The 15,058-nt window shown below is 31.9% G+C and overlaps 1 protein-coding gene across 1 annotated transcript in view; it reads left to right on the plus strand.

Moving 5' to 3' along the window:
* The first annotated feature begins 3,417 nt into the window (after positions 1-3,417).
* Positions 3,418-15,058, plus strand: part of LOC133323690 (protein cup) — a 71,490-nt gene continuing 59,849 nt past the window's right edge. The window contains exon 1 of the mRNA XM_061532610.1: positions 3,418-3,891. Coding sequence (XP_061388594.1) covers positions 3,418-3,891 — 474 coding nt within the window. The remainder of the gene's footprint in view (positions 3,892-15,058) is intronic.

The raw sequence follows: 15,058 nt of genomic DNA on the forward strand, positions 1-15,058 counted from the left end.
GGAAAATTGGGAACGCATACAATTTGAAATTGTTCTTTATTAATGTGCTCCCGTATTCAATTTACTCAATCTGCCTGCTGGGAAAGTTTGAGGAAGCAAATCTTTCTTGAAGGAATAACTCGCTATTCCCAGCATTGTCATATGTGTTACACACATATATGGCAATGGCTCAATTAAAGGAAAGATGTGGAAGCGATAGAAATATAAATTTGATAGATTTTCATTCATGTTTTTCAATTTTTATTTTGAGGATTCGAAAATATTCCATTTTCAAAATAAAAATAATTTGATGATAATTTGTTTGTTTGTTTACATTTTTCTGTCAAATGAGATGACACTAGTAGAACTTATTAATATTAACTTATTATTATTAATATACTCAAAATATTGGAAATTTGAGGGCACAGTTACTTGGAGGTATGCCTAACTTGACATGACTGCAGGCAATAGACAAATCTATGTTGCATGTCTGCATCCTATCTGATTTTCTTTAATATTCAAACCATTTCGGCTCAATCATGGCACAATGAATAGGTAGTCCATTTAGAGCAGCTGATGTCTTGATTAACTGTCAAAGTGCGTAATTTCTACTTGAATTTGATGTGCAATGCTGCCAACTTTTTGAATTATTATATGTAAAAATTTGACAGATAATCGAGACAAAAACAAAGGTTTTTGTTGTGATACATCACCTTATTATTGCAACATGGGCTCAATCATTGTACAATGATACAATGTAGGGTATCTTTCGTCAACAGAGAAAAAATACACCTCTACCTTGTGGGCTTTAATGTCAGAATAAATAAAAACAGATTTTAAATATGAAATAATTACTTATGGTGTTTTTACACGATATGTATTTTACATATGTGCTGTCACTTATTTCATCCATATGTAATTCCTTATGTGTGTCAAAATTAGCGGCGTACACAAAACATTTATTTTTGTGTTCAAATCGGCATATGCATTTTACATATGACATAACCTATAAACAAAAAAACACTTTTATTTTTTCTTAAATCAACATAATTTTTTTATTTTAAAAATAATTTGTAATTGTTGCCTTTTCATCCTTTTTTTTTGAATTGCAATTGAAATGTTTTCTTCCAACAATGTGTTTCATTCAAACAGCTGATTTCCTTATGTTTCACATACGAAAATAGAGCGCGTCCTATTCGGAAAAAAATACATATGTAATTGCATCTCGTTTTGACACATTGAAATTTCCGTATGTTTCACATGACGAGTTCGATTTTCCATATGTAAAAAAGTGACAGCACATATGTAAAATACATATCGTGTAGAAACACCATTAGTTCCCCATACAAACTTGTCTGAGCGAACACCGACTTTTGTACGTCGTTCAATTCGAATCACTCTCTGAATCACCAAGAAATTTGTCCCATCCCTAACAATTGAGAGCATTTATCAAAAATAAATTAATTTTGACAGCTTGAAAATATTTATAAAATTTTCAAACTTTTTTAGTAAAATTGAAAATGATGAATGAAAAGTAAAAATTGTCTAGTTTTTATATATGCAGCTGGAAGTAATTTTGTTATCTCCATAATGCAATATGAATTTCTTTCCCCTTGGTTCTAATTAGCGTACAAAACAAGAAACAAATTTGGGGAAACTCAAACAAATTTTTATATGTGACATTTCAATTTAGAAAATATAAAAATGCACGAAAACAACAATATTTTTAGAAAAAATGGAAAACATGAATTAAAAGTAAATAGATATGGGTTCATACTATAGTCAGGAGAAAGAGAATTAATTTTTCTATTTAGATCCATATGTGATTCATGAAAATATGTTAGAATTTTTGTGTAAAACAAGAAACAAAAAGTTTGAAAAAAAAATTGATGATGACATGAATTAAGAATAGTGTTGTATGAACGGGTTAATTCATGTACGTAAGTCTGAGAGCGAACTACGTTGTTCGAATGCCCGTCAGAACATGGCATTACCTAAAATTCAACGAAGCGTACAAAAATATTCAACTTCCCCACTATGGCAAATGTTTTGTACGGCCGTATTACCCAAATACGTCGAATCCACTTCTCTTAGCGAACTAAACAAAATCGCGAAATAAAATAAAGAAATTATAAAATGTGTTCAAATATTTCATATTCTTATTGAAAAAAGTATATTTCTTTATGTTTTGTTCCTTTTTTAACAAAAGAAAAAAAAAACAAAACTACGTTCTGTCATAGTTGAATTTTTTCAACTTTGAAAATTCGTACGTCGACTTATTTCGGGAACATTCACACTTTTGTGGTGAAAAACGTCGAACGAGCTAGTTGAATTTTAGGTAAGGCTGCATGGTACAATTATAAAAGGTAACAGCAAATCCCAGCTGATTTGATTCCAACGTAATACTAGTGTCAATATGAATTTGACAAATTATGTTTTTAAAAAACACCCAATAGGAAAATTGGGAACGCATAAAATTTGAAATTGTTCTTTATTAATGTGCTCCCGTATTCAATTTACTCAATATGCCTGCTGGGAAAGTTTGAGGAAGCAAATCTTTCTTGAAGGAATAACTCGCTATTCCCAGCATTGTCATATGTGTTACACACATATATGGCAATGGCTCAATTAAAGGCAAGATGTGGAAGCGATAGAAATATAAATTTGATAGATTTTCATTCATGTTTTTCAATTTTTATTTTGAAGATTCGAAAATATTCCATTTTCAAAATAAAAATAATTTAATGATAATTTGTTTGTTTGTTTACATTTTTCTGTCAAATGAGTTGACACTAGTAGAACTTACAACAACAAATTTCCATGTGGTTGTTGTATGGTTTTTTGTACAACAACACTTGCTGTTACCTTTTATTATTATACCATGGTAAGGCTGTAATGTATTTTTATATATTTCAAAACATTATATACACAGTCATACATTTTTTATACGACTTTGGGATAAATGTTCGCGTTACGCGGGTTTTGTTATCGTGTTAACGCATGAAAAAGACAAAATATATTTAACACCGAAGCGCAACGCACACAACGCACGTTCTCTCAAGTGTTTTACCTTGTGTAAGCTTAGGTTTTATTTTTTGCTTTCGATTAATCGATGTGTTCAAAGCCGGTTTATGAATCCCTTGAATTCCAATTATTCCAGTAATGCATTCCCAACAAAAACAAAATTTTAAATAACGGAATCTGTTTCAAGACTGCGCTCGATCAAGGTTAATCATTCCATTTTGCTAACAAGTTGGAACCTTAAGTTAAAAACAAAAAAAAGTAATTTTACGTATTTTAATATTAATTCTTAAATATACATTCAAAGATAGTGCATTTTGTATAATTTATGTGTTGAAAGTAACATATCATTTCATATTTCCTTTCAAATATCCATTTTCTAAGTTACATTCTTTGGGAATAGAAAAAAAATAAAAAATGTCATCTTGTGAAACGAAAGACGCTTCATCGCCACAAGCTGATAAAAATCATCCAAGCGAGAAAAATGGCGCTGGCGCCATTGTATGCTCCGAAAATTTGTCGACTGATCAAAAGGATATTATAGAGGAAGCTTCAAAATTAGCTTCTAAATATTCGGAGGCTAAAGAAGTGGTTTACACACCTCCGCCACCACCACCACCAACTCCAGTTCAACGTAAAGTGCACTCAAAACATCCGGTAGATGCCGACTCATTAGATGATCAATTGGATTATGGTATTGATGCTATGCAGGCGTTCGACGAAGACCAGTCCAAGGGAAATAATACATTTTTACCTCCCCCACCCCCTCCTTTGCCTATAGGGCGCGTCCAAAATAAAGTAAATAAAGCTAGCGTCGCAGATTTGGGAGCTAATCTCAAAATGGCGAAATCCCAACTGAAACCAATTGGAAATAATGTTGGGGCAAATCAGGTTTGTGCATATAATATACCATAGATTCTGTCGTCGTATCGATTAATATAAAATATTTTTTTATTTTTCCAATTTTGTAAAGCAATTACTGATTGCAATATTTTTGTAGTTTTACAAAATTAGGAAAAGTTATTGACTACGAATTTTGAAAAATTTTACACTTATTTATTAGTTTAATTAGTTTTTAATACGGAAATCCGTATTTCCGAAGATATGGGCCAACGAATTCCGATGGAATCCTTTTTTTCATACCTTATGAGGCATCAGTCTCTAAAATTTCTCGGGGCCATTTTAAAATGTTTAAAAACAATATGGGTATCAAAAGGAGCGGCGGCTGAAACCACCCTCAAATAGTATTCTATTTCCCAGACAATCGGATCTACGCTCTGGAACGACCCGAGTTCGGCTCGGCCAGGGATTGTAAACTCAGCAACAGCTGTATCAAACCAAAACTATTCTATTTAAATGGGCGTAGTTGTCAAAGGAGAAAGGTAATTACACTATAATTGATATCCATGTTATTTTTAAGAATTTAAAAAGGGCTCTGCAGAATTTTTGATGTCCACATCTCAGGAAGTATTGTCTTCATCTTTACGAAAATTATTTTTTTTTTCAATCATGAGAAAAATTAAAGAATTTCCGCGAACTTTGGAAACTCATATCTCCTGAAATAGGCATTTCCGCTACATATAATAATTAGAATACGCCTTACATCATAGCTGCAACAAAACAAATTTTTACAAATAGGTATATTTTAGATGTTTTTAATATTATTATATATTCATTACATCACGACTACTCAAATATCAAAACCATTATATAAACAAATTTTATACGGATGTATTTTCAAAATCTTCAAGGAATCCTAGCTACACAATTGCTAATTCTTAACCCTTTGAACCCCAATTTTTCCCCTGAACGATTTCTTGTAAACAGATTGAATGCAACAATCATAAATAGGATATGATAATGGATAAATAATATGATAAGGATAAGTAAGCTTTTGGAGTAGTCCATGTAATGAAGTTTTTGGAATCGCCCATGGCCCTCTGGGCTAGGTTCTCGTTTATGAAATAAAATTGAATTGATATGAACAAAATGTGCATCGGGAGATACAGTACATTCTTTCTGGAAAAATTCCAATATCATGAAAACCAAATTCAATATCGACCAAAAATTACATTTAATTATTCCCTAGGTTCCATGGTCAAGGTAGCCGCATCGGCAAATTATTAATAATTTCGCCATGGCATACAAAGTCTTCATTTTGAGTTTTTATCTTGTTCTGGTTGATATTTCGCGATCAACATATTGACAGCAGGAGAAGACTAAGGCGTGAATTCGCCTGCGGTTAACCTTATGAATAAACATTGCTCGAAACAAATCAAATCCAACCAATCAGAATTAAGCATTTTGAAAAATGAAAAAAAAAAATTCTTTTTGAAATTTTTTTAATTTGTTAATGCTTGTGTAAATATCTGATTTTTAAACAAGATTTGGGTTATTCTTTCCGTAGTGATATCATGCCCTCACATAACATTTTCGAAAACAATATACATATAAAGAAGACAACAAGGTCCCATCCAGCCAAATCTTCTTTTCGATTCTAAGGTCTTCATTTTGAATCCATTCTTTTTATATATAAATATCATCTAGATAGCCTACCGCTATCCTTTTTTATTATTTATTTTCAAATGTATATTAATATTTATTTGTAAATGTTAAAAAAGACCAACAACAATTTGTTATGACATATAATGTTACCAAGTTACCAAGACCAAGTTTTATTCATATTCATGAATAAACCTTGGTCATGGCCCAAATATCAGGTCGGCGAATTCGTTTAAAAGTACAACACTGCACCTACATCTATTGTCAAAAGTTGTACTTGGAGCGAAAATTCTATGTATACTATCGTTTTTTATTGAAATTCAAATCAAAACAACATAGTTTGACAAAATATGTTGATATCAGCTGTCCTCATTGGATGACCTATTATATAGACCTTGATTAGAAATAAAGGCAAAATACAACATTCCGTCGAGTTGTGCGCTGTTTTATCATCATTATAGCTGTTATTCTTCCTGTCGGTCATGTATCCTTTTCATAAAGATGTAATCCTAAAAAATATTGTAAACAAATGTCAATGTTTTCTTCTTACACACAGACAAACAATAGTTTTAAAATAAAAACTTGTTCATAAATGCAAAAACTCTCGTCTGTCAGGGGTAAATATTAATTCAAATTAAGAACTATTTAATGTAAAGGGTGTCGTCTGTCTTTGGTATTAGGCATGAATTAGCCAACCGGTTAACCTTATGAATAAACCATGCTACGTTCTTTTTTACAAGAATAAAAAAATGAAAATAAGGGAGCAATTTGTACAATTCGAATACGAAACGATTTAAATAATTTGAACTGTATACACATATTGGTACAGTACACATTTTGCCCCCTCTTCTCTATTTTGAAAAGCGCATAACTTGACCAAACATTTGATTTTTTTAGATTTTTCTTTTCATTTGTGTTGTCTATTATCAGGTTTAACCCGTTGTGGCCCAATGTTGCCCACAAGCAACAAAATGTTTTAGAGCTTATATTTAATATGCAACTAGTATATATACTATTTGGATTTCATATGTCAAGACGTGATTATGGACGACAAATATCAAAAGAAAAATCCAAAAAAATCAAAATTTTGGTAAAGTTTTGAGCTTTTCAACATAGAGATGAGGGTAAATTTGTGTACAGTACTAATTTGTGTATACAGTCCAAATTATTTAAATCGCTTCGTATTCAAATTGTATGAGTTCTGCCATCGGAATTATTTTTGATTCTTGTAAAAATTAATATAGAGAATAATATAATAATGGCATTCGTAACAATTAAGTAAAAACGTAAATTTTTTTTGATAGTTATGCCTTTTTGCATTTATCAAAAATTAATATAGAGAATAATTTAATAATAGCATTCATAACAATTAAGTAAAAACGTGAATTTTTTGATAGTTATGCCTTTTTGCATTTATCAAATAAACCCACTTGTAGTTCCGTCTTTTTGTTTTTTGTTAATAGAAGCTCCTTTTTCGACCACAGACGTGTAAAACTTTGTCAACACATGTAGTTTATTGACATTCACAATATTCATTCAAAAAGTCAATTTACAATTTTTTGTTAGTTACGCCTTTTTGCATTTTAGCTAACGATATGTAATCCAATATATATATATATATATATAAACTAGCTGCGTATTAAATATAAAATCTATAACATTTTTTGCCTGTGGTCTCTTGACCACAAAGGGCCACAAAGGGTTAAATGAGTAAAATGCAATACTTGATATACCCATTATCAGTGTGATTGCTACGCAGTTTTAAAATGATAATCAAATTTTCAAATCAATTAACGCAAAATCATATCATACATAAATGATGTAATTTATAAATTTTGCAGGTGTTTCCAAAGTTGGTCATACTTTTTTACTATTCTTATTGGGCAAGTAATTACGCATGTGCTCAATTATTTGATGTTTAAAACACTTTAGTAGATTTTTCGTATCATGATTCTCGCTTTTATTCTTGCTAATAATAATCTAGTTATATAGATACAGTCGAGTACGCTTATAACCAACATTGGTTATAACGAACTTGGCAACCTTTACAAAAAATGTCAGATTCATCAAAGAAAAATATAAGAAGCTTAATTATTTCATTTATTTATGTCCAAAAAGGACATATCTCGTAACTGAGTATATATATAATCCTCCTCGGTTGTTTAGCCTTGCCTTGGATATAACGAATTAATTTGCTTGGTCGCTACTAGTTCGCTATAACCGCAATTTACTGTATATCACATTGCTAGTTATATTGGGTCTGTTCCAGTACTTTTTATACCCTCCACCATAGTATGGAGGGTATATTAATTTTGTCATTCCGTTTGTAACTCATCGAAATATTCATTTCCGACCCTATAAAGTATATATATTCTTGATCAGGGTAAAATTCTAAGACGATCTAGCCATGTCCGTCCGTCTGTCCGTCCGTCCGTCTGTTGTAATCACGCTATCTTCTGAAGGAATTGAGATAGGGTGCTGAAATTTTGCATAGGGTTGTCTTTTGTCTGCAGGCAGGTCAAGTTCGAAGATGGGATATATCGGTCCACGTTTAGGTATAGCTCCCATATAACAGTACCTCCCAATTTTCGGTATTTTGGGGTTTTTGATCTCGTTTTTCAAGCGAATACGCTGAAAATTGGAACATTGAGTTCTTATTGGGTACTAAATGTCTCCACAAAAAATTATAAATATAGGTCCACTTTTTCTGGTAGTCCCCATATAACGGTACCTCCTACTTTTCAGTATTTTGGGGGTTTTTGATCGTATTTTATATTTTTCCACCGAATTGGCTGTAATTTAGTATTTTGAGTTCTTAATAGGTACCAAATCTCTCTACAAAAATTATGTATATAGGTACATTTTTTGGATAGCCCCCATATAAGGGTACTCCCAATTTTCGGTATTTTGGGGTTCTTGAGCGCGTTTTTCAACCGAATACGCTGAAATTTAATACATTGGGTTCTTAATAGGCACAAAATCTCTCCACAAAAAATTATAAATATAGGTCAATTTTTTCGGGTACCCCCCAATTTTCGGTATTTTGGGGTTCTTCAGCGCGTTTTTCTACCGAATACGCTGAAATTTGGTACATTGAGTTCTTAATAGTTTTCAAATCTCTCCACAAAATATTATGAATATAGGTCCATTTTTTCGGATGTTGGTATTTTGTAGTCGTATATTTTTGGGGTAGTCCCCATATAACCCCCTTTTTTATATTAAAATTGTTATCTGATTTGTTGCGCGTTTTGGGTTTGGTTCTAAGACCCTTTTGTAATCATTTCAACTGCGGAGAATAGAGAGATAAAAAATTAGAACGTAAGGTTCGGTAGTGAACTATAGCTGCATTTAGACCTAGCCCCTGATTGGAGGTTCCAGAAGGAGTGGACCGATATTCCCCATCTTCGAATTTGAACTAAGTTTGGAAGAAATAATAAGATGGGCAAAGTTCCGATGAAATCTAAATTTTCTGAAACGGATTTGGTCCAAAGAGACATGGGGTCTAGTACCAATATTTCGATGAGGCACATTTTCATCGTGTTAAAGTGCATACACCCTCATTAGCCATAAGGCTGAGGGTATAATTATCCTTTAAAAATTTCGAAAATTTTTATTATGGTTTACATAATCCGTTTTTAGAAATGTCGGTATAGGTCCACTTTTTGGTATTTTTCCTATATTTTCATTTATAGTACCTGTCAATATAACTATGGTGGAGGGTATCCACCGCTTTTTCACTTGTTAATAATAAATTTAGTAAAAGGGAAACATTTCAAAATTGCTCTGAGAGTACAAAATAATTTGAAAAGATCGGGAACGCAAATCTTGTAAATATGCCAAAATTAGATGGCAATACAGTAAAAACTCGCTAATCCGGATAATTTATTGCAGACCCCAATCCGGATTACCGAGATTTCCGGATTATCGAGTTTTATTAATTGGTTTAAATTTATATTAATTTGGTGATAATTTAAGTATTTTTATGTTTTTATTAAAAATGAAAATTATTCATTTCAAAAATATGAACTTTGAATATAATAGGTACCATTTTCAATTAAATTTGCAACGATTTTTTTATTAAAATAAAAAGTAACGTATCTTTACAATCCGGATTTTTGAGTCAAATAGGTCAATCAATCCGGATTATAGGATACGCAATGGGTTGTGAAATGCAGTCCGGATTACCGAATAATCCGGATTGTCGAGGTCCGGATTATCAAGTTTATACTGTACTTCAAAATCAACAAAACAGCCAATCAGAAAGAAGTAGGCATTCCTGTTTACCATTTTTACTCGGCCAAATTTCTCGAGTAAAAAGTTTACAAAGAGAAAGCCATTTTGTTTTGTGCTCTCTTAAATTTGATTCAATGTTTTACCAGTTTTGTGGGTTGAGGAACGGTTTTCGAATAAAAAGTTGTAAAACATGTAAAATGAGTAGATTCGTTTAGGTTCTGGAACGAAATATTGTCGTTTCATGTGAAATTGAATAATTGATGAAAACGCCATAAAAGCATTTGTGCCGCACAAAGTCATTTTTTTCATGATGAGAGTCTTTGCTTCTATAAAGTTTTGAAGGATATAAACAATTATTTTTCATCTTGACTTAACGACAGTTATCTGAAGGACTTCTTTATTTTTAAATGTGTTAAAATTTGTTATTCTTCATTTATGTTTATATTTAAAAATTTAAACACATATTTTTTATGATTTTGATAACACTGTGAGACAAAATCGAGGTCATGATCTTTTCCAAAAGGAAAAAATCGCCATGGGTGAAACTTTGTAAGTATGGCGTGATCTATTATAAATGAAGAGTAAAGCTTCATTTACACGATTGAAGGTTTCTTCAAAATTTGTCTTCAAAATGCTTCAAACTCGTGCAATCTTCCCATAGGCCATTAGCAATGTCTCCGGTCATGAAAATGGTACTTGTGTCTAGATTTGCTGATGATATAAACTATGAATTATGTTAAAAAAAAATTGAGCGAAATTACTTTCTGCGATGCTACAAGCTTCGATCGGCATATTCATATAAGAGCATGAAAATGTATTTCCAAAGTTGATGTCGAGAGCATTATGTCCTTGAAAGGACATACAACTTAGCTCAATTGCCGCTAAATCCCTTCCTTAATTTCAATTTCAATTCAATTTCAATTTATTTCATAAACGAGAATCTAGCCCAAAGGGCCAAAAGCAATTCAAAAAACAAAAAAATATAAACTACTCCAAAAACTTAAAGCTAACAGTGTATTGGCTTAATGATATCTTAACGTCTATTCAGTTGGAGGGGTTCAGAACCATTGTACTTCAAAAACATTTTTATTATTATTATTCCATTATTTGATGCAGCGACCTATCACATAGGGCAAAGGACTTCAATATTATATCTACTCTCAACCACTAAATTCAATTTACAGGTTCAAATATATTATTATTATATCACAATTATCAATTAAAAAATATAATTTATTATAGTTAAATTTATTTAAATGTTGATATCATTTTAAGGAAGAGTTAAATGTTTTAAGAGAAGGCGGTAAGGTGTTAAAAATTTTAGAAATTCGTACAAAAAAGGCTTTTTCCAATAAAGGACACAAACGCGGAACAAGTATTTGTATGTTTCTAACAGATCTAGAAAACATAAACAAATCAACTACAGAAGAAGGAGTCTGCAACTTAAATACCTTATAGAACAACAACATTGACCTTAATCTCACAAAACTTTCAAACGTACAACCGAGGAACTCTTTAACGTAAGGAGAAATGTGATCACGACGTTTAACACAATATACATATCGCATAACCCTATGGAACAATAGTTTAATTTTACGTAAAACACATCCACAACAACCCCGAAAAATCTCAATACAATACAAAAAATTTGGCATAATCAATGCATGGGCCAATTGAATTCTAATGCTCTTAGGCGGAGCCATATCCAAAGAGTACAACTTTCTTACAATAAAGTTTACCTTGGACACCAAAGAATTAACAAGCACATCAAACACCAAACTACTATCATGAAACAAACCAAGACATTTCATAGAGCTTACAACATTTATAGAATTATTATAAATGGAAACATTTACTGAATTCTCTTGCAAGTTCCCAAAAAACATAACTTTACTTTTAGGTGTATTAATTGAGAGTCCGTTTGCAGATAACCACGTTACTAACACATTGATATTAAAATGTATAGATGACTGCAAAACATCTAAAAACACATATTCTCCTTTAAACAAAATCTGCAAGTCATCAGCAAATGCAAATGACATGCAGCTCCTACTACTAATACAACTTAGCAAATCATTAACATACATAACAAACAATAGAGGCCCAAGTACAGACCCCTGGGGTACACCACTACTCACAGGGAGCATTCCAGAAACAACATTCCTACAACAAACATACTGCTTCCTTCCAAACAAATACGACGAAATAAGCTTACAAGCTGAGGACGAAAAATTGAACAAACGATGCAATTTTCTTATTAAATTAGCGTGATTAATTTTGTCAAAGGCTTTCTCTAAGTCTACTGACAACAACACACAACAACCTCCCGCACCAACAGTCCTCCTTATATTGTCAGTCAATCCAACGAGAAGATTACTCGATTACTCCTAAACCCATACTGGCTCTCATGTAATAGAGAATTTTCACCAATATAAACTAGCATTTGATCTTTCATGACATACTCAACCATTTTAGAAAGAATCGGCATTATAGATATAGGCCTATATTCACTAGAATCACCATTCTTTTTTTGAATAGGCACTATTTTTGCAATTTTCCACATCTCTGGAAACACAGACATTGTTAACATAGAATTGACAACGTGAAACAAAAATTGACCAACAAGGGGAAAAACAAGCTTTAGAAATTTTAGCTGAAATCCATCATAACCAACTGCCGTGGACTTGATTTTATTGAAAGCATCAACAATCTCAGCATAATCAATTGCACGAAAGGAAAAACCATCAAAAGCAACAACAGGAATACAAGAAACATCAAAAACATCTACGGATTGATTCGAAACAAAAGCTGAATTCAGGGCCTCAACATCAACATTCCCGACTTCTCTGTCATCAGTACACAAACCGTTTTTATTTAAAATTGACCACACTTCCTTTGTGGATTTATTAGCAAACATATCCCTATGAGCAATAAATTTTAGTTTTCTTATAATTTTTTTTGGCTCGGTTACGACAGCGACAAAACAATTTCCAATTTTCAACACTTTTGTCCCGAAGATAGGACCTATAAGAAATGTCACGAAGAGACAAGTGATACCGAATTTCAGCAGACTTAAACCAGTCATCTTTATTAATTTTACAAAATCTCCTTTTGACAGGAACTACACTATACAAGTGCCGAAGACCACAGTTCAACATATCAAGCTGGGCATCAACATCTGCCACAGAATAAAGCTCACCAAAGTTGTATGTATTAAAGGCGCTGGAAAGCGCCACAGGATAAACAGAACTGAAATCTGCATATTCATAGAAACTCTGCACACAAAAACTGGGAACATTAATTGATAGAAAGATGAACGAGTGATCAGAAATACCAGGGCACAAAAACTGATTTGAACATGCTACCAAACTCAGACACGACACAAAAAAATAATCCAACAAAGAAGTAGAGGTGTGCGCAATATCGACGTGTGTGGGCATTGAGTTGTGGACAACAGATAAATTTAATCTGCTACAAATTTCCCTTACAACTAAACTTCGCTGCAGATCAAACATATTATTATTGAAATCTCCCATAATTATTATTGAAATCTCCCATGATTTATATTAGGCGAGTTTACTTGCGGCAATTATTATCGTTCCCTTTTGAACTTGCTTCATGCGTCTATACAAGGCAATTCGGTTTCAAAAATATTTCTTTTTTCATTTGATGTCAATAGTTTTTCACATTTAAATAAATATAAAATGTCAACAAATACGAAATACACAAAACGAATTGCCAGGAAATTGTCGGTAAGAGCAATTTTTTTCCATTTCTATTCGAGAGCATTATGTCCTTGAAAAGACATACAACTTAGCTCAATTGCCGCTAAATCCCTTCCTTAATTTCAGAAATATAAAATGCCTACAATAACATATTCACAGTTTTACAGCACAAAGTCATGTCCATTAAGATAAATTCGTATTTAACCAGCAGAGACACAAACCATGCATATTAACATTACAGTTAACAGAGCTCTGTTAAAGTTAACAGAGCCACTCGAAAAAGTGATATTTTATGAAAAATTGCACTTTTACTAAAAAATCACAATGTGGAATAACTGAAATAAAATATTTTTCGACTTTTAATAATTTTTCCTAAATTTGCCCAATTTGGGTATTCGATAATTGCCAGCAGCATTATATATACCAACATATTTAATATGCCCACTCCTGCTAATTGTAAGTTGCGGCTATGCTTAAGCGGCCCAAACACGTCAAACATGTACGTTTGATCGGTGTGAAGCTCCTAGACCACAAAAGAATCAACAAAACTTCATTTCGAATTTAGTTTTTAAAGATTGACAGCGATAGTGACGACGTAAAAAAGACCGAACTTTGTTATTTAATTAAACTATTTTAATTTCATTCACACCGATGGAAGGCACATGTTTGACGTGTGTGGACTGCTTTAGCTTTGTGTACTAGTCTCACAAATACATTTACAAATTGCCATCCTCTCACCGTGTGCATCATTGATATAAACTATGAATTATGTTTAAAAAATTGAGCGAAATTACTTTCTGCGATGCTACAAGCTTCGATCAGCATATTCATATTAGAGCATGAAAATGTATTTCCAAAGTTGATGTCGAGAGCATTATGTCCTTGAAAGGACATACAACTTAGCTCAATTGCCGCTAAATCCCTTCCTTAATTTCAGAAATATAAAATGACTACAATAACATATTCACAGTTTTACAGCACAAAGTGGTCATTGTACTGTATCTGTATCTGTTTACTCGATATTTGGTCTGTTCACTCAATTCCAATGAAAGAGAGCGAAAGGAAAGAGCTAGTTTGACAGTTCTACGCTGAGAACTTACTGAATGTTACTGAGTAAATTTCTTCCCGTATGATTTATCCAGCACAATTCGATATATTTCAATCAGCCGTTAATTTTAATGTTTGACCAAAGTAAAATTTTTTTTATTTTATGAATTTCATTCTTTAATCATTTAAAAAAAGTAAATTTGAAATGTTTTAAGTGAAATTACGTGATATTTTGCAAAATCTTACTGGATGTTGTCTGTTTAATTTCCTGAGCATTATTTAATTTAATTTCATTTATTTCATACATAGCAACACATAAGCTAATAAAGCCAAACAATTTTATATACAATAATGAATTAAAAAAAACTTAAATCGTTAGCTAAAATGTAAAAAGGTGTAACTAACAAAAGCATAATTGTGTAGGAGAAGTAGGAGAATGAAAACTATAAACATGTCATGTGAAATGAAAAAGTATGCCCGGCAGGGTGATATTGCATATGACGAATAATAGACTATAATTTTTTTTTAACAAATTTAGTTATATAGTTTAA

The sequence above is a fragment of the Musca vetustissima genome, unplaced genomic scaffold (genome assembly GCF_032173495.1).
Source record: "Musca vetustissima isolate MV318-11 ecotype Yass unplaced genomic scaffold, APGP_CSIRO_Mvet_v1 utg12320, whole genome shotgun sequence".
Classification (NCBI taxonomy): Eukaryota; Metazoa; Arthropoda; class Insecta; order Diptera; family Muscidae; genus Musca; species Musca vetustissima.